The following is a 21,162-nucleotide window of genomic DNA, read 5'->3' on the forward strand; positions in this document are numbered from 1 at the left end:
GCAGAGGGGAAGGGCCCCAGAGCTAGTTAAGGTGCCAGCTCAAATGCAAGTCAGGCCAGAGGGAAGCTGGCACAGTTGTAAACCTCCTGCAAAGACAGGGCTGGGGAGCGAAGCAGATGTGGAGATGAATATTCCAGAAGCTACACCAGCCAACCCAGGCTGTGACTAGCCTTTAGTTAACATAGAGCAAGAAATAGGTTCTAAGTAAATGTGTCTATTTTTTTATTTCAAAAAACTCGTTCTCCTTCCTCCTCTTGGTTTCCTTGTAAAAGTTTCTTTAAAAGAAAAGAGTCAACTTCGTCTTGGCCAGGAAAAAGAGACTTATCCAAACCTAGATCTGTGGTCTGGGAGGCCAGGTATGAAGTCATAGCTGCCATCTTGGCCTGAGTTCCCAGAAGGAGAGAACAGAGGGAGGTGAAGCAAAGCATCAGATTCAAGAAACAGGGGTGGAGTGCCTTGGACAGGTCAGGGCTAGGGCCACCCTTTTCAGTTTGAGGCCGACTAGAAGGCTCACAGAGTCTCCAGCCCCCACATTTGTCCTCGGGATTGACTTTTCCTCCACAAAAACATCTTCAGAGATGTGGACAAGAAGAGTGTGGGCAAGGGAGTGGACAGACACATAGCCAGTGAGTGGGTGTAGTAGTTCTCTATTGCTACATAACAAATTACCACAAATTTACTGGCTTGGAACAACACCATGTATTTTTCATGGTTTCCCTTGGTCAGGAGTCTGGGCGCGACTTCACTGGGTCCCCTGTTGGCAGAATTCAGTTTCTGGCATCTGTAGGACTCTTGGTGGCCTGCAGGAAAATCTTTCGGACTTCTAGAACCTCTTTGAGAAGGCTTGCCTGATTAGGCCAGACCTACTCAGGATAATCTCTCTTTTGATGAACTCAAAGTCAGCTGAATTGGGACCCTAATTATATCTGCAAAATTACCTTTACTGGAGTGCCATCATATTCCCATGTCATACAGGCCACACTCAGGGGAAGGGGATCTTATAGGGTGTGTACACCAGGGAGTAGGAATCTTGGGGTCATCTTAGAATTCAGCCTCCCATGGTGGCTGAGAGAGAGTGAGTGGCCAGTGCTGGTCTATTCTCTCCATGTAGCAGACCGTAATTTTGGAAGGGGACATGGGGCTGGAGAACAAGGATTGAAGATATTATTTTAGGGATTTTTGGCTGGTGGCCCTAATTCATGAGAAAACAGAAACCACTACTAAATACAATCTAAGGATAAAAGCTCCCATAGTTGGGAGATGTTCTGGGCCCACCCTAGTGAGGGGATGGTGAATAAAAGAGAGCTCATTTTCAGGTTTGAGATTCTGTGGCATACAGAGTTCCCCACTGAAACTGTTTTTGAAAACAAACCGTTCATGTTCACTAGTAGGTAGCCGTGCTTGTTGGAGAAAGACCCAGTTGTGGGGCCTGTTTGTCCTCAACATGGAGGACAAAATTGAAGACATTTCTCTGTATTTAACATTTAAAGTGCCGGGGCGGGGGGAACCCAAGTCTGTGAGTTGGGGTATTACTGTTCTTACAGAGTGGTCTTGTAAGCCTGCGTCTACCAATGGGTTATTAGTTTTTTTATCAGGAACGAAATAGGGAAAATCTGCCTTCTGGGCAGACGATGTTGTCTCTAGTCAGCTCTCCCCACTGTTCTTTGTTCCCTGAGGACTATTTAATCCAGGTCTCACTTAATTTGATTAAATGGAGTCTGTTTTTAAAAACAAATGCTTCCCCCCATTATAAACTCATAGATTTTCAGTGTAGAAAATATAAATAGGAATAAACAACCCACATCTGTTGCTGTATATTACTAGTTACACATCTGTTACTAAGCAGAAACTTGTCAACATTTTGTCAGATAACTCCCCAGATGTTATAGCATTTGTAGATAATTCTCTACAACTGAAAAATAAAGGGAAATCAGTTGTTATGTTTGCTCTTTGATATATATATATATATATTTTATATATATATTTATATATATATATTTTATATATATATTTATATATATATTTTAACATTTTAATGTATTCCCAAACAGCTTTCTACAGTAGCATTTTAAGTACCTACTTACTTGGATTCCGTACATACCTTCATTTATGGAAACAAACTCATAGGGACTATGTTACATTTCAGATAGATGATAAATACCAAGTCAGGGTTATCCGCCTTCGATCAGTACATCTTTCTTGGTGGTCGTGATCCTGTTGTTTTCACCCCGTGCTGCCTGTGTTAGGGGCTCCAGTGTCATTGACGGAGCGCTTGCTGCTTGCAAAGGCAAAACTTGTGCTTTATATTTACTTTTCCCCTAGTCCATCCCCAAGGTTACTTGTAAAGTTTTTAAATACCTCTTTTGTGAGCACGAAGCCCTAATAAGCAAACCACTTTGTTGAGACGGGAGTATTAGCACTGGCACAGTTTACTCATTTTACTGCGCGGTTGCAGACATCGCGAGTCAGCAAGGTGCCCCTGCCGCACCTTCGTTCCACACACAGAGTCTGTGTGCAGCTGTGTGAGCTGCTGTTTTTCTTTCCCTTGCCCCTCTCAAGGGGCTGCTGGTGGCACAAATCTGTTTAAACAAAGATGAGCCAAGGATCAGACTTTAGAAGCTGGAGATTTAGCCTATTAGAAAACTGAGCTTTGCAAATGTTGAGAGTATCGAGGATTCGTGGGGAGAGGGGCAGTCAGATATTGGTGGGTGGTTGAGCAGTGGAGGGAAAAGAACTCAATGACCCAGACAGCCATCAAGACAACTTTTGACCTAGTGCCGCATTTCCCGTGAATAATGAAAACAGACCCACGGAAGAACCCAGATGAGCATAAACATCTTTCATGATCTGGCTGAGTCTACATATCACAAGTTCTCTTCTTTGGCTTTTTGAAATACATGGTGGATTGGTTGTGTCATGATGGGGAGTGAGAAGCTCCTAGCATTTAGTGTTCGGGGGCCTTGGAAGATGCCGGACAATTCCAATCAATGGAGAATCTTTTTACCTAAAGTAACAACATGGTCTGGTTGAGAACTTCTAACCACTTCACAATGTTTGGTTTCTTATAAGGATTGGAGCAGAAAACATGAAACTACAGCCGTGAATTCTGGGGCTTACGAGAAATTGTCTAGTCCTTTCTCTCTCTCCCCCATCTCTCGGAGTGGTTCTGCAGAGCTAAAGCTGGAAGGATATTGGTCCACGCGAGGGAGTATGGGCCAGGGAAAAGGAGTACAGCACTTTTTAGGTTAGATATTTCTCTCCATGTGTACTCGGCCTGCAAAAGTTGAGTCATTTTTTCTGATAAAATCCTGTCTGGTTGTTTGTCTCCTAGGCCAGCTGTTCAAAGGCAGGAATTAGCCAAGTACCGTCCAGCTGTTAGTTCAGTCATCCTCAGGGGTACGAATTCTTTGCCAAAAGAGCCTCAGAAAAGGCCAGAGAGAAGGACTTGCAGGGAACACTGACTCAGGCTTGAGATTTGTTTTCAGGCTGTTCTATTCCCCTCGGTGAGGGGAAGCAGAGGCCGCCTACATCATAACTGATCTCAGAAAGTCAGAGCTGCAGGAGGCCTGGGAGACCAGCTGGTTTTACTCTTTTATTTTGTATTCTAAGAAAAGAGACCCGGAGAGGTTAAATGACTTGCCTGAAGTTACAGAGCCAGGTTGTGACAGAGCTAGGTCTGAACCCAGACCTTTTGATTCCAAATAGAGCATTCCTTCTACTACCCCAGCAGCTGCCCTTTGACTTCTTATTTTATTTATTAATGAAACTTTGCTGGCTTTCTTTCCGAAACATTCCCTGCCCCCACAAAAGCATTGCATCATTATTACATTTAAACCTTCTGTAATTTCTGAGACCGTTGGCTTCAGGCATAAGGGAAAAGCACCTTTTATGACGAGAGAGCAAATGCTCCCTGTTTGTGACTCAGTAAGCAAGAATCCACTCCTTTTAAATAATGAAAAAACTGTAGAAGCGTTGCCCTACATTGTCTTTTGGGAGAAAAATACACAATTAAGCTGTTTAAGTTTTCACATGTGGTGTTTGCACGTTGTTTCCCCGAGGGACTGCAAAATATCTTCAGTTTGCTTATTCTCATAACAACCCTGAGATCGTTACATTCCATTCATGGTCTTTCTTAGAAAGAGAATGCAGGCTCTCTTTTTTTTACCTTCATTAGACATTCTCCAAGCCTTCTGAGGTCAAATGAAGAGGAAAGGCAGGATGGTAGCTATGTGACGGAATATCAGCCTGGTGGCCAAAGCCCATAGACGGATATCTTTTGAAGCACCTGGAGTTCATTTCCAGAGCAAGACTTGAGAACTTGAAAATATCCATCTTGGAGAAGCTTTGGCTGGCTGCTGTTGGCAGTCAGGACTAGGTGTCTTTGAACATGTCCAGGACATTTTTTCACAACAACCTTGCCCTATTTTTCTTGCTTTCTGCTGGCTTTGTCATGGCTTCTCAGTAGCCCCCTGGGTGATGATCTCTTTCTTCTCATCGGCTTACTTTGGGTTTTCCAGACCTTTCCTGTCGGTGCCCCACCAAGCGAACACTTAATAATCCAGTTTGGTGGTGACCAATTCTCTCATAAAAGTTTGAGTGAGGCGTTTCCATGAAAATTTGCTGGATTAAAATGAAAAAGCACTGAAGAAATATGGATGTAATGATGTTTCTCCATAATTGCGGTCTGTGGTGGAATATCAGGGTTTAGGACTGGAGATGTGGGCCTGGTTATCAAAAGGGGAAGAAGAAGATATATCAGCTAGGAATTGATGGACTGAACACCGAGCCCCTTAGTAAGCAAATGAACAAACTAGAATCTGGTATGAGATCACCAGGAATAAATGAACCTCACAATCCTTTATAGTGTTAATAGGCTGATAGATCGGAGAAATGCTTAATAATTTGTCCCAATTTCAGCAAAGTCTGTAGTAATGATAACAATGAGACAATATTTATTGAGTTCTTATTAGTGAAAGAAACTGTTCTAAGTGAATAAACATCAAGTTTTGCTTTTAAGGATGTGCCTTGGCGTCTCTTAACTTTAGATTCTTCATTTAAAATAATGGAGCTTGGGGCACCTGAGTGGCTCAGTCGGCTAAGCCTCTGACTTTTGATTTCGGCTCAGGTCATGATCTCTGGGTCATGGGATCAAACCTGCATCAGGCTCCATGCTCAGCTCGGAGTCTGCTTCTCCCTCTCCCTCTGCTCCTCCCCTGCTCATGCTCTCTCTTTCTCTCTCTCTCAAATAAATAAATCTTAAAAAAAATAATGGAGCTTACCTTTCCAGTCTCTCTCCGATCTCACCAGTTAACAGAGCGCTAACTAACTGGTGGTTCTTCACTCCTCACTGTCCCAAGATTTCTGTCCTGACCAAGCTGTTGAGCTCTTGGATTCTAATAACATTTGGAGATAGAAGGGGGTTCATTACCTCAGGTGGTTGGGTTTCCTAAGAGGTGGGAACGTGCAGGAGCAGACATCCAACAGGTGTCCCACTCCCAATATTTGCAGTTGTTAACTGGCCGGTCAAGAGGAGGTAAGAAATAACTATGTGGGTGACTGTAGCTTTCATGTTCATAACCCATTCATGGTTCTCAGCCAATTTTTATTTGCCATACTTCCATATTATATCTGGATCAGACTATCTACGATTTTTTTTTTAATCTTTGTGACAGTTTTGAAAGGCAGATTGTACTTTTCCTAATTTCAGATGGAGTAGAAAGCATGAGTGATTTGCTCAAGGTTACTGCTAAAAACTACAGAGCTGATCTAGAATACATGTGTTCTGACTCTTGACTCCAGTGGATGGAACACTCCTTCACATGGTTAAGAGCCTCTGGTGTGTTTCAGCAGGCCAGCATTCCAGGGAGGTGGAGCATGTCTGTGAGATCTGACAGAGCAAAAGTCTAAGTGGCTTTAAGCCAGAACTTACCTGGATTTCCTAGTTTGGCAACCCGTGGGATTCCTCTTGCTCTTATCTGGGGGTGAAGTGGTACCTCCTGGCAGTGAGTCACTCCCTGTGCATTTGAACAAGAAGGCAGATAGTATCTTGTACTCTTGAAGCACTTTCCCTTTTTCCTAGCCTGGCATTCTAGGGATGAGATGATCTTGGGAATCTGATGGCGTATCTGGCTCTTAACTAAATAAGGTTTTTTGGTTTTTTTTTTTCATGAGTACTTTATGGCTCCTTTAATTTTTCACACCTGATATCCTTGGCATTGGATCTGAACTTGAGACAGAATTGTCCTACTGCAAAACATATGTCCTATTCAAAGAATTCCACGAAGGAAGTCTGTGGGATTCTTCAGTCATTTGTTTGGTGAACCCTATGACAGTCACCGTCTTCCTGGTGACAGAATCAAGAGTGTAAAGATTTCACATGTTGCCCCAAACCTCAGTTTTCTCAAACTAAAATGACCAGATAGGCCCAGATTATTTCCAAGATTTCTTCAAGCTTCATCAGTCTTATGATTTGGAGCCTGTTGTCAGAATCAGAAGTTTTTCTGGAATGGCAAAATACCAGATTTTAGTTGTTTTAAGGTAGGTCCCAAGAGAATAGAAACAATGAATATCTTATGCCTGCCTTAGAGTTGAAGGCCCTGAGGCAATGCCCTGGGTGTTTGCTTGTGAAGACTGGAAGGTGTGTGTTGGGGCAGAGAGATGGAGTTGTTTTCTGTTGAGCGTGGAAGGCACCTGAGAGGAGGAGGAGTTCTGTCTGCAGAGGAGGCAGGAGACACAATCAGAAGACACTGGCCAAAACAAGCCTCCCAGCTGGCTTATATAATGAGAACACGAAAGGGTAAAAACTGCAAATTGGAGGTAAGGCAGAGAAGGAGGATTATCAACAAGGGATAAAACATCAATTAGGAAGATACTTCAGAGAACTTGGGAGACGGTGAATAAGAAATTTAAATCTGCTTTAGCTCTGTGGGGAGTTTGGACTTAGATTGCATTGTGTTGGGGATTTTAAGTGTGGGAAGGTTGAAAGTAAACCTGTTGGCTTTGGCATGTGGTCTAGATCAGGCAGAGAGCCCTGCCGGGTTGCCGGTGTTGCCGCTGGCAATGTGGTGGCAGAATCTGGGCTTAGGGACTGCGAGAGGGAAGAAATGGCCGTCAAGATGGCTGCCGCTCAGCATCCCAGGTCTCTGTGGCTCCACCGCGGATGGAGAGAACAAAATGGCAGATTCTGTCCTGCCTCCACCTCGGAAGGTTGGCTTGATCATGATTTTGAATTTGTTGTTGGGGAGATTCAGCTGTCTGTGGTGGCAGAAGGAAGAGGCAAGAGAAGGACTTGAGGGGATGGTTTGAGTTTCTTAAAACAAATCAAAGAGGACTACCCCATCTGATATGGATTATATGTTATTTCTGGAACAGCTCTGCCTGCTCTAAAAGGATCCGAAGAATTTCCTCCCACAATCTGAGGGGACGTCCTGGTCTCAGGCCCACATTACAATTGAGAAAGCATTTGGCAGTCAGGAATCTGGTTGCTGAGTTCTCTGTGTTAGTGTTTGGGAGGCAGCAGGCCATGCTGGAAGTCAATGGGAACAGAATTGGAAACCAGGAATCCTGAGCTACTCCCCTCTTCTCCACAGCCCCCCATCCTTCTAGATAATTCTTATCTTGTCAAGACCAGATACAATAATGATGTGGAAGTGTTTTGTCCCGTGTAAAGCACTATGCATTTGACATGGCCTATTATTATTATTATTATTAATTATTATATTTTCTTATAATTTTTATTCCTGTAGGGACTGGTTAGATACTGTTAAACCATAGAAAGAGAGGCCTTCTACCAGGCTAAGCCTGGTTTGGGCTCCTAAAGAACTTAAGAAGCACATTTGGGGCATTTGCTGCTATACATATAAACGAACTAAGAAGTAGGCAGATTGAATTTCTTTGTGCTAGGTAACCCCAAATCTCTGAGCTCTCCTTTGCCAGCAGGAGCCACCCACAGGGTGTTTCTCACTTACTCTCATTAGCTGATTTGTTTGTATAAAATGAAATAATGATTTTTTTCACCTCAATCATTAAGCAAGAAGACTTGCTATAGACCATCAAGATTGGATTGCATTTGGAGAAAATGCATCATTACTCATCCTAATGATGAAAAATTATGTCGTTTAAAAGGAATTAGTATTGGTGCATCTCCCTGGAAACAAATATCACATAAAAATTCATATTTACATAATAAATAAATTAGGGGTTAATTTTTTTTTTTTACAAAAAATAGAATACACCCTACCAATGGATTTATAATAGGATTCCTTTACATAGACATTCCCCAATGCCTTTACAATTTGACTAACCTATTTCACATACCTTTTATTTTTCACAAAGAAAGGCACATCTGGATACTACAAACCAACGGTTGGGTGTTTGGGCTCTTTAAGAAACAGTTTCTGCTACTGCTTGTGAAATGTCAGTAAAGCATATATCACTTTACCAAAAACACTACCCCTGCCCCCCTCCAAAAAAAAAAAACACCATTTCAAACTTCCTGTGTAATAAGGATTTCTAAAGCTCAACCCCACATTTCTTTATTTAGAGAAATATGTATTATACCTTAATATTGGAACCAGCAAAAAACTGAGTGCCCTTGAAGTTTCACAGTATTAGGGTTTGATCTGTAAGCCTTTTTTTCTTCTTGTGATTTTGACAGAATAGCCAGTTTTTTCTCCTACTAGGCGTCTCGCTGTATCCTGTTTGCAGGGCAAGACCCACTCAGGTCTAAGGAACACTCTCCTTGGAGGTGGCCTCTGGGAGAGTGAAGAGGAGAGGGCGTTCCCTCCCTCCCTTCCTCTTCCCTCTTTCCCCCACCCTCCTTCCTTTCTCCTCCCTCCTCCCTCTCTCCCTCCTGTCCAATACTGGCCAACTGTGTGTTTTACTGGAGGGAAACCTTGGTTTCTAAAGTAAATTTGAGGTGTGCCCTCAAAATTATTTCTCTGCATTTCTTTGAGGCTTTGGGAGTTGTCAGCTTGCCCCTCCCACGTCCCCTATGTCTGTCCATGGCTCCAAGTCTTTGAAGCATTCTGTGCTCTGGGCAAGGCTCCTAGCTGCAATTTTTCACTAAAAGCCCTTCTTCCCCTGCCTGTGAGCAAGCCTTGAGCCAGATGTGGGCAGCCAAGGCAGCCTCATTCCAGGCAGGAGGCCTGGAGAATAGAATCTTTGTTGGGCGCATTCACTGGAGCCTGGGGCAGGCCTTGGGCCCCCTTGCCTCTTGAGGGGGCTGCCGGGTGCTGCTGTGAGTGGGTTCCTCCCATGCCTCCTCAGCCTCACTGCTCTGGGCAGGGTACCACAGGGCAAACCTTGTTTTCCTAAGTTTTGAAAAGCTTTTGCATTTTGTATTGCCTGCAACATTTTAGAAAATTATAGGGTATTAGAGCTGAATGGGTTGATAGCAATGACCTATAACTATTTGTGTATTGTTGCTATGAACTCTGCTGAGGGGTTTTTAACCGGAGATCCCAGGAATCTTCCTCTCCTGTCCCTGGACAGGCTTGAGGAGGTGGGGAGCCACCGGGAATCTGTGTTTGTGGGCATGTTTCTGTAGGCAGCTTTCATTCGACTCCCAAAAGGGTCCATAGATGAGAAGAGGTGAGAAACCACTGAAATCAAGTCCAAAGTCCAGTCGTTCACTCTCCCCACCCCCTGAACACACACACACACACGCACACACACACACACACACACACACACACACACAGAGTTCACCGACAAGGAGACTGAATCCAGAAGAGATGGTGTGACAGCCAGAGAAGCCCAGGGCTGGGCCTGGCTGCTCATGTTAGCTTGAGCGCAGGAGATGCCTGTTGGGCCCACCTCGGGTGGTAACTCATATGGCATCTCAGGACAGTGATCTCTTTATAAGACGACCCTTGTTCATCTTATAAATAAGGCCAGTGCAGCACCTTGCTCACTGTATTTGTTGCCGCTCACTGTATTTGTTGAAAGAGCGAAACTTCGTGGTGAGCAGAAGTACAAGGAAGATGGCTCAGTAGCTTGATGCATCCAGTTACCTGAACTCAAGAATTATGAATCCTTTGTTTTTCTCCTCCTCCCTTTTCCTCCCCCCATGACCTCAGTTCTTGGGGCAATTGTTAGCAGTGCGAGGCCGCCCAGATTGTAAGCCACTCGTTCCTTGGGCTCTCCTTTGACAACTGGTTAATGACCTACAAACATAAGGTCAGTGCTGCAGACTTTGTTTTATAAAGTAAGTCATGTATGTCAGCTAACGCATTTCTCTTAATTGATCTGATCTCTACACGTGGATATACGTTTTAAACATTCGATGACACTTCTTTCTAATTGTAGGGAGGCCTAGGTTTTAATTGAGATTTGTTTACTGTTTACTGGGATAGAATGATAATAAATGGAGACAAGAGACAGTTGTTGAGGGCATGTGATATGTGGTCTGTACTGGGCTCTGAGTTTGCATCTTGGTTATGGAGTTTATAAGGCCCAAGGGCAAAGGGTTTAAGTAACTTGGCAATGAGAGAGACATCAAAGAAGAATAAAAATGTGTCAAATTAAGAGATACTTATTCGCAAGGACTGAAGTTGGTCAGGGAAGTAAAATATCTGTTGCAAGCTATGTCTGTCTAGGATTACTGTAAAAGAAATAGATTCTTTTTTTGGGGGGGGTAGTTTCCTAATGGATAGGAAAATCAAAGGATATTCTAGAAAGAGCACTGTGAGAAGTCAGCGTGCAAGAACAAACGCCAACATCTTATTGTTTTCATTTTTATAGTTTTTTTTTTTCTTTTTCCCTAAAGAGCTTTTTAAAAAATTGATTGCTATGCCAGTGAAGTGCTGGGTGTATCACATGCATTATTTAACTCAGCCCTCACAACAGGAAGCTGGTACTGTTGTTCTAGTCACTTTACGGGGGGGGGGGGGCAAACTGAAATTTAGAGACCTGAGGTCCTCTAGCACAAGCCCATACAGCTAGGAGCCAGGATTCAAACTCAGAGCTGTCTGGTTCCAGAGCTGTATCACCCAGTGTCATAAGGAAACAATTAGAGTTGGAATGAAAGTATCACGGGTTAGAATCAAGGGAGACAAGACTTTACAGGACAGCTGGGGCCAGGCTGGAGGATATTAAATGTTGCGTCTTAAATAAGGAGGAGATGAGACCTTGACACTTCTTAAAGCAAGTTGCCAAGGGCCTTCTTCACTGATATGGGTGAGGAACACTCATGTCATGAGGCAGGGGTTCAACCCTGTCAGGAGGTTTCTTCCAACCCGGAGATTCTATGATGGGACCGTGAACCCTTTGGCAGGTGTGTGTCTCTGTCATCGTTACTGCTCCTGTCCCGTGGAAGTGACGTAGGAGCCTCCCCGTCTAGCAACTCCCTGGCACGTTTCTACAAGGAATGTGGAAGACCGTTTGTGGTGGACGAGGGGATGGGCTGTCGGTGAAATCTATGTGAATATTTTTGCAATTCCAGCCCCCACTACATGTCAGCTTTGGTGACAGGCTTCAGCGAGGCAGCGTTCTGTACTAGAAAGTGCGTGGACTTCGGAGCCTGTGGCCCCAACCGTGGGCAACGTACCTGACTGCCCCAAAGCCTCGTTTTCTCACTGGCAGGTGGGCACATGTCTGCTTATAGGATAGCACCTCACTCACTTCCTAAAAGTCCAGTATGTGAAGCACTTCTCCACCAGAGGAGGTGGCCTCTGGTTCTGTCCACGTTGTCGTTGACGATGAGCAGCCACTTCGTGTGTTATACCGGAGAGAACTTCTCCATGCAGTTGGATCAGGAAGCTCAGACACCTCATTCCTAGAAGAAATACTGTGGGGAAAGTTCAGTCAGTTTGGAATAACGCGACCTTAGTTCAAGGCCTAGCTCAAGCAGTTGGCAACTGAGGCCTTGTGAGCTTTGATTGAGGGGAGAGCTATGAAAATACCTTGTGAATCCAGAGAGCTTGTCTAGACTTTTGGGCAGAGTGATAAAATGCTATTATGCCATGTCAACTAAAATTTCATAACCCTTGGACTCACACGCATCGTCCTTTGCTAAAGTCTTTGCAGGATCCAGGAAGACTCCCTGTTTGAGGAGGTTCATTTTCCTCTTTGGTTTTTGGTCTCCAGGACCACATGTCCCACTCTCGCTGGCTGCCAGTAATGACGGGCCAGTTCTGGCCTTGTCCCTGCACCAGCGGTGGGATGTTGGCCTGTCCGCCGAGTTCCTGAGCCCACAGTTGCCAAGGAGACCCAGCTGGAGCTGATCTGCTGGGCTGAGTCACATCTGGTTGGGACAAGTTGGGACAGTATCTTTTCTATCACAGGTATCCCCCTGGGACCTACTCAGTGCTTACCACCTTGCCAAGTTCCTAGGTATGCATGGAGGTCAGGCACAGTTGGTCCCTTCTTCTGAGGAGGTTCTTTTTCCAGAGAGGAGGTTAGCATAATGCATTCAGTAACAACTGCGAGTTCTTCAGGACTGCTATCATTTAGGGCTACTTTGTCTGTCAACGTGATAATTACTACAAAACCCAAAGTAGGGGGAGTTCAGGGATGGTTAGCAGAGTTAGAGAAGGTTCATTATTGGTTATTCGGGGGATGTTCACGAAAACACTCATTACTGCTGCTCAGGAGAAGGAAAATGGTGTCAGCCGAGTAGCCCAACCTGGCGGCTTCCATGGGAAATCAGGGCAATCAAAAAGAGCCTTGCCTCAGGGTAGAACAGGATTCCAGAGGTTTAGCATGGTCAGCACAGCTGGTCAGAGTTGACATTGCCACTCAGGGGACAGGGCTGGGAAATACAGGGACTGTGAGTTCAGCTCTCGAGTTTGCATTTTAATTTTGTATTACTTATTTTGTCTTTTGTTACCTGAATGTTGGTCTTGAATTCTGTCAGATACTTGCAAAATATTCACCATCAGGCAACCAGGAAATTTGTCTTTGGGGACCCGCTTAGGGAGTCGGTCCCTGACTTCAGGTTGTCTTATAGTCTGGAAACCTGGATCCCAACCTTAGCCTTGCATGTGTTCTGCTCCTTGCTATGCGCGGTGTGGTCTATGGACCAGCAGCATTATCTGGGAGCTGGCTAGAAATGCAGACCTCTAGGTCCACCTGGACTTGTGGGTCACCATCTGTGTCTTTTTTTTTTTAAGATTTTATTTATTTATTCGACAGAGATAGAGACAGCCAGCGAGAGAGGGAACACAAGCAGGGGGAGCGGGAGAGGAAGAAGCAGGCTCATAGCGGAGGAGCCTGATGTGGGGCTCGATCCCATAACGCCAGGATCACGCCCTGAGCCGAAGGCAGACGCTTAACCGCTGTGCCACCCAGGCGCCCCACCATCTGTGTCTTAAGGTGATTCATCAAAGTGTGAGAAGCACTGGCCTAAATGGCAAGCTCAGGAAAGGCATGGCTTTTCTGTTGTCTTCTTTATTATGTCGCATCCCCAGTACCTATTTCAGGTTTAACACATGGTGGCTGCAATAGCCATGAGTCTTCCTCTGACTTGGGCATATCTCAACCTCTAGGGACATTGTAAGCTTCTAGGGAACTAATTGTCAAGTGGGGCGTGTGGGGGTGGGGGAGGTGAGTGGGTTGGGGTTGACCTTCAGTGGTTGAAAAACGGAAGTGAGCATTAGAAGCACAGGTGGTGGGGGCGGTTTTCATACGGATGCTTTTGAACAACTCAAAGCCTCTGAAGGTGGGTCACAGGATTTGTATTTTTTTAAAAATCTTCCCAGCATGTTCAAGAATGTTTATTATATCACATATCATAATCACATATAATAATAAGATATTTAAATATCTGTCAAGAAGAAATAGATAAAGGAGCACCTGGGTGGCTCAGTCAGTTAAGCGTCTGCCTTTGGCTCAGGTCATGATCCCGGGGTTCTGGGATCGAGTTCCGTGTTGGGCTCCCTGCTCAGCGGGGAGCCTGCTTCTCCCTCTGCTTGTTGCTGTCCCTGCTTGTATCTGTCAAATAGATAAATAAAATCTTAAAAAAAGAAGAAATAAATACAATGGAATACAAATCAGAAGCTGAAATGAATGAAATAGAGCTGCATGTATAAACATGAATAAATCTAAAAAATGTGTTTGGAGAGAATAATGTTGCAGAAGGATGTGTGAGGGATGGTACTATTTTTTTAAAGTTTAAAATGTTCATATGTATGTAATGGAAATATGTATACGTGAATGGGGATGATAACCAAGTTCAGGGTATTGGTTAACTTTCGGAGGGAGGAAGGGAAATCGGTGGGAGCTTTAATAGTCCCTTCATGTTTTATTTCTTAACAAAAGAAGCAGTAAAAAAATGTTGCAGCAGCAAATATGGAAAAAAAAGGTTTTCCCCAAAAGAATGAATACATAATTATTCATGGTACTGTTTCTATACTTTTTCTGAATGTTTTCAATATTTCATTATAAAATGACTAAAACAAAAGTCTCCTGGTGATTGTGATGCAGGCAGTTGACCTTTGGGAATTCTTGCCTTAGATGTTTCTAGGAGTTTTTCAGTTCTCAATGTGTTTGTGTGCAGAGAACTCTCCCCCAAGCACCTCTCTTATTCTTGTAGATGGCTGGTGCCTATCAGGCTGTGCCCAAGGCCTGTGGCTTCCCTGTATTCTGTCCCCGTAAGATGCAGCCACTTCTCATGCTGGTGATGTTGGCGAAACCCATCAATCTAGCTCTACTTTGAGGACCTAGCCTACAAGGCCCTCTTCCCTGTTGTCTCCTTTTCTCCTTTATTAAAGGAGAAGTTCTGTCCTACAACTACCGTAATCTTAGAGCTCTAACCTCCTGCCTTCCCATCCCCAAGGTGCATTCATTTTCAGAACACCTTCACTGACACTCCAGTGGTAGGGCTTTGTATCCAGATGGATCCCAAGAGTTTTCTTGGCCTACCCTGAGCATCACCATTTGCAATCAGTTCTCCTATTGCTGTATGTGCTTTTGTAACTTCCTTTCTTACCCAAAGTGTCCCTGAAATTTAATCAGTAAGGATGACACCGATTAGTCTGTGACTCAGGGAAGGTTAAGAAGGAAGAAATGGCTCTGGCAGCTGGTGCCAGAATGCACTTTCAAATTTAATTTAATTTTGTTATTATTATTTTTAATGTAGTCTATAGCGGTAGTTCTAAGCCAAGGATGATTCCCCCCTCCCTGCCTCCAAACCAGGGGACATTTGGCAGTGCCTAGAGACATTTCCAGTTTCTAAAACTAGGGGAGTGCTACCAGCATTGAGTGGGTGCTAAACATCCTATAATGCACAGAAAAACCCAGCCCCCAATAACAAAGAATTATCTGGTCCAAAATGTCACAGTGCCAAGATTGAAAAACCCTGTTCTCCACATGCTCACACCATGCATATCCCCCTGTCAGTGAGGGAGAATATTGGGGGCTGTACCTCCGTTAGTGTGGGACCGTGGAACAAGGGTACAGGGGTCCCTGTGACCATGCGTATAGACCATTCCTGTATCATCTTCACTGCATGGTGTGGGCTAGGGAGTCAGTGGTTGTTGGAGATCTAAGAAGAGAAGAGATTAAGGAAAAACTGGAGAGGAACAGAGTCCAGGAGGTGGGGAGAGCAGAGGGAAGCTGCCTCTGATGCCTTTGCACTTGGCACCTTGCTATTAATAGTACCCTCATGCTATAGAAATACAGGATAGCATATTTAAAAATATTGCCACTGAAAAATGTGGTAGAGAGTTTCAGTGATGACCTTTGGTGAGTTGTGCTCTGCCCCCACTTGTCTGCGTTGTGATTTTGCCATTCGTCTCATGAAGAAGTGGAGTCTGTTTTTCCACCCCATGCATCTGGGCTGGCCTTGTCACTTGCCTTGACCGAAAGAATGTGGAAGGAGTGTGATGTGTGACTTCTGAGGCCATTCAGCTTTGTTTTCCTCCCTGTTAGAGCATTTCTGCCATCATGTGAGGGATCTCAGCCTGACGCAGTCTCTGAGAAAAGGGTCCAAGCATTCGGCTGGCCCGGCCCCGCGGAGCTCCCAGCCAACCTTCCAGCTCAGTGACACATGAAGTGAGCTCGTGTGCCCAGCCGGTCCACAAAGTAGTGAGGAATAATAGACTGTGGTTATTTGAAGCCTCTACACTTTGGGGTAGTTTGCTACACAGCAGTAGGTAACTGGACATTGTGCCTAAGTGACTTCATCTGAAGCAACGGACGATGTATTTGCCTTAGACTATCGTGTAACTATCAGATCATGGTTAAGAGTTCTTCCTCCTTTGTTTCTCGTAGCACTTCTCGGAACTCCTGGATGAGTTTTCCCAGAACGTGTTGGGTCAGCTCCTGAATGACCCTTTTCTGTCCGAGAAGAGCGTGTCGATGGAGGTGGAGCCATCCCCAACATCCCCGGCGCCTCTCATCCAGGCCGAGCACAGCTACTCCCTGTGTGAGGAGCCTCGGGCCCAGTCACCATTCACCCACGTTACCACCGGTGACAGCGTCAATGACGGTAAACCCAGAGCGGGGGCAGCACCTGGGACCATGGCATCTTTGTCTCTGAGCTCCTTGGGGGTGTGGAGCACGTGTTACACTCTTGTTGGCACCCACTTTAGCCGCGTACCTAGTCCATGTAAAGTCCAGAGCTTGGGCTATGCAGAAACGCAAAGGGGCGTGGGATGCATTTCTTTACCCCTCGCTGGGTGCTCTGGGAACTTGCCATCACTGAATGGTAGTAGTTGCTTTCTTTGACCCTGTGGTTTGGGCAGCAGAGCATCCTTTTGCAACTCAGGTTGGCCTCTCTGGTTGACAATTCCAGGAAGTCCGTTGTTTTAAGAGGTCATGTCATTTTTTTTCAGAGGAAGAGTTTTTCTGACCACTCTTCTCCACAGAAGTGTCTTAGGCGTTCTCTTAACCCATATTCAGTATGTTCTCTTGACCACATGTATATGAGATCTTGGTGAGCATTCCCAGGGCACCTAGCATTCTTGGTGACCCTTTCTTGCCCACCATCAATGCCATCAGTATGGTATTTGTTGAAGATCTAGTTTTCTGGGCTTTAGAGTATTAAGCAGTTATGCCATTTGTCTGTAAAGTGACTATCTTCCATGTCTGAACTCCTTTATCACATATTATCAGTGCCTTAAAGTGTAGCCGTTCATTCACCTAGTGGTTCTTGAGTTCACAGGTGAGACATTGAAGGAAATATGAAGAAAAAAATGTGCACATTGCTCTCCTACAACTTATCATGTGGGGAACGTGAGAAATGAATACAACTGACAATAAAAATGTTGAACATATGCTAAAGGTGGTGATGAAGGTGATGTGTTCTGCAGGCAGACCTCAGTGTAAGGTCTATGTCAGTGACTAGTTAGGGGCAAACTACTTAATATAGTCAAACCTCAGGTTCCTCAAGTGTGAAAGGAGGATAAAAACAGCATCCACTTCATGTCCTGTTGTGAAGATTAAACATGCGAATCTATGCCAGCACCTAGCCCAGGACCTGACTCATAGTAAGGATATTGTTCTTAGCTGCTGTTGCAATCACTATTATTCCAAACCAGGAACTATAAGAGGATAGCAGGACCTTAGGTAATCAGGAAGTTTTTGTGGAGGATTTCTCAATTTCCCAGGCTGTGTGCTCCAATGAAATATGATAGTGGGTTCCTACCCGTCAGACTTACTGTTGGATTATTTTCTTTTTGTTAGTTTATTCTTCATATGTCTGTTAGATTCAGTGAATTTGCTTTAGATTATAACCCTTAAGAGGGCAGGGACAAATTACAAAGCTGATGGAGCTGGTTGCTTAGGACTAATGAATGGAAACATTTCTCTGGGTAGTAGTTAGGATACTCGTCAAGTCAGGAGTTATATGGGATGAAGGTATAAAAACATTCAAGAAGAATGTTCACTTTTGTTCATAGTCATTCCCTATTGCAAAATCTCAAACAGTCCTCCATTGTTCATAGAATGAAGCCGACCTCACAGCATGGCTCTGGAGGCCCTTCATGGGCTGATCCTACCTCCCTTCCCCACCTTGTCCCATTGCTCCCTGTCTGCGTGGCTCTGGCATTGACTTCTCTACTCCATGCTTTACACTGCTTTGTCTACTCTGCGTTTATGTTACCTTCTCTCACCCTCTTGTCAACCTCACTAGTTAAATTCTCACCGATCCCTCAAGACTCAACTCAGTGTCATCCAGTGTCTGACTCTCCCATCTGGAAGTTGTCAGCCTCTATGTTTTCATAGCACTGTTACTGTTTATTTGTTTATTTGTTTCATTTTTGCCATTTTTGTGGAGACTATTATTACACTTGTCCTTATATTTCAGCCATGATTTATTTTTCTGTTCTCTTCTCTATTTTGAGCTGGCTGCAACCAAGTGTGATTATGTGTTCCTGGTACTTGCTTGGCACATTGAAGGTATCTGATTTGAATTAATTGTGCAGGAAGTTGTTAAGGGAGAAGGTATGGAAAACTGAAGCATGTTCCACATCTCTCGTGATGGCGTCAGGGAAGACACCTGTTCTGTTCTTCCATGCATTGCTTGCTCGCTGATGATGCAGATACCCCGGGCTGTGTGCATTTGATCAGGTGGTATTTCTCGGCTTATAGCAGCTGTCTTGTATAGAAGCAAGCAGTGCCAAGGAGAAGTAGATATTTTATAAATGCTGTATGATTCACTGTTAAAATTCACTTCATAGCAATTTATTGAGTAATTACCTTGTACTTAACCTGACAGGGATTGTCCTAAGCGTTGAGGGTGAAAGAGCGAACACAATGAACAAAGATCTCCGCCCTTGTGGAGTTGACATTCTAGGAGATAGAGGTGGAGTAGAAAGTAAGAAAAGGAAAGAAGTAAAATACATGGTTTATTAGATGGTGATGAGCGATATACAGAAAAATAAATCAGAAAAAGGGGTCGGAAATTTCTGGAGGGGGTGGGCAAGGGTCTTAGTCTATTCGGTCTGCTTTAACAAAACTCCCAAAGACTAGATAGCTTATAAGCAACAGAAACTTCTTCCTTACAGTTCTAGAGCCTGGAAGTCCCAGATTTGGGTGCCAGCAGGGTTAGGTGAGAGCCCTCTCTAATCGCAGACTTCCTGTGCTATCCTTACGTGGTGGAAGGGGCGAGGGAGCTCACTGGGGTCTCTTCAGCTGTTTCTATTTGTGTGGGCTCCACCCTCATGACTTAAGCACCTTCCAAAGGCCCATCACATGGGACGTTAGGATTTCAACATAAGAATTTGCGGGGAGCGCAAACATTCACACCATAACAGGGGAGGAGGAATTGAAATCTTAAATAGGATAGAGGAGCCAAGGCCCTTCTTGGAAGGTAATGTCTGAGCAAAGATCAGCAGGAGATGAGGAAAAGAACTAGGTGTCTCAGGAAAAGAACTAGGTGTTTCCTCTTGTAGGCAGAGGAAACAGCAAAAACAGAGGGAAGAAGCTGTGGGACTGGAGTCCTAACCACAGAGCCACACTTACAGTGAGATGGTTAGCGTCTGTGGAGTCGTCAGCCATTCTGCAGCCTTGCTGTTCTAGAATATGCAGATTAGAGAAGACCTCAGTGGTCTAGGCAGATTGACTTTCCCCTTCAATTCCATGTATGTTTGTTGAACACCTGCTGTGTGCCAGGCGCCATCCTACATACTTGAAGGACACAATAGTGAAACTGAGATCCTACCTCTAAGTAACTCAGGGTCTAGTGAAAATGCCGTGTACCCCAGTACTTTACCGGACAGAATATAAGCAATGTCCCAAGGGGAAATGAAACTGTAGGAGTTCAAAGCGGAGGGAGCATGCCCAGGGAAGATCATAGGAAAGGTTGCATGAATGAGGCAGAGCTTACGGGGGGCCTTGAAGCGTTGAGTAGAGCTGAAACAGTGGCAGTGGCTGGAGGGAAGCAGAGGGAGGCCTGAGGGCGAGGACATTGATTCTTTTAAAACAAGATCTCTAGTGAAATCACTGCAAATAAGCAGGTTTCTGAAAGTTCAAGGTCTTTTTCTCTTCTATGATGAAACGATTTCTCTGTATTTTAATTGTAATCAATAGAAATGCAACATAAGGGAACTCGTGAGTGCCACCTGTGCCAATAGTGTTGGGGAGAAAGAATCAGTGAGTCTTTTCCAGGAAGCCTTTCTTATCATTGGGCCAAAGCACGCACCTTTCAGTGACTTCCCCTCGTGCCTTGTTCTGTTTGTAAATCCTGTGCTGCAATAGTACTGTGCTAGTCATTTGCTGAGAACAGTTAATAGTCAAATACATTTTGCAGAGGGTTCCCGATCCACAGTTCATGTTCAGATATTAGTATTTCTCTGAGTTAAAGCCACCCTTCTCAGCCAGCAAAAGCTCTTGTATCAGTAGGGAATAATGAACAAGGAGAGTAACCGTTTGGACGTATGAAATCAAAGTTAGACAGTATACATGAGTGGATGGGGAACTTTCCCCGGGAAAGCTTTGTCTGGGTCTTAGCTTCCAGTATTTTTCTGAGTTTTGTGTGAAGGGGCAAATGTTTGGGAACAGAATTATTTTCTTCATTTGAACCCCAGTTTGCATCTGCCTTGAAGAAGGACCAATCCCAAGGATTCCCCCTTGTGCCACGTGCCCTGTCAAGCAGATCCCCTCCCTGTTGGAGAAGGGTGGTAGCTCTTTAGGCAGTGCGTAAGGGGGCAGCCTTTAAAAATTGCTGTTCACATTTAATTTAATATTATTTTTCTCTTGCATTGGGAAAACAGCTTAGCAGAACTACGAGTCCTTGTTTCTAGTGATGGATAGTGAGTTAATTATTTCATTATACATGGGAAAGCCAGTGATTCAGATCTCCTTGTCCAATTTTCTTTAGATTAAGTGGAATTCTTCTGTAGTTGCCTCTAAGCCTAAAAGGAAGTGCTATACAGTTTGAGTAGACCCTGTCCTTGTTTATTAGGATTGTTCTCTTTCTTTTTCTCCTTCTTACCCTCTCCTCTTCTGTCTCCCACTTCTTCCTTCTTCTTTGTCTTTCCCTATTCTCTCCCTGCTGACTCTCTCTTCTCCCCCTCCCTCCCTCCTTGAATCCCAGGCCAATTACGGAGAGCATATGTAGGTGCTCTTATCCTATTAACTTATCATGGGACGCAGATGGACTGTAGACCCCTAAAATTGTATACAACATTTTGGGCTATCTACATTTGTCAGTTTTTCTGCTGAGAGCATCTATACCTTTTTTTAGATCCTCAAAAGAGTCTGTGACCCCCCCGCCCCCCC

General features: G+C 44.5%; 1 protein-coding gene across 3 annotated transcripts in view; it reads left to right on the forward strand.

Moving 5' to 3' along the window:
• Window positions 1–21,162, forward strand: part of CREB3L2 (cAMP responsive element binding protein 3 like 2) — a 108,611-nt gene that overhangs the window by 47,163 nt on the left and 40,286 nt on the right. For all 3 annotated transcript variants that reach the window (XM_040643958.1, XM_008697377.2, XM_040643959.1), the window contains exon 2: window positions 16,213–16,429. In XM_040643958.1, the coding sequence (XP_040499892.1) occupies window positions 16,300–16,429 (130 nt within the window). In that variant the 5' untranslated portion in view covers window positions 16,213–16,299. The remainder of the gene's footprint in view (window positions 1–16,212; window positions 16,430–21,162) is intronic.

Source organism: Ursus maritimus, unplaced genomic scaffold (genome assembly GCF_017311325.1).
Source record: "Ursus maritimus isolate PB19 unplaced genomic scaffold, ASM1731132v1 scaffold_3, whole genome shotgun sequence".
NCBI lineage: Eukaryota > Metazoa > Chordata > Mammalia > Carnivora > Ursidae > Ursus > Ursus maritimus.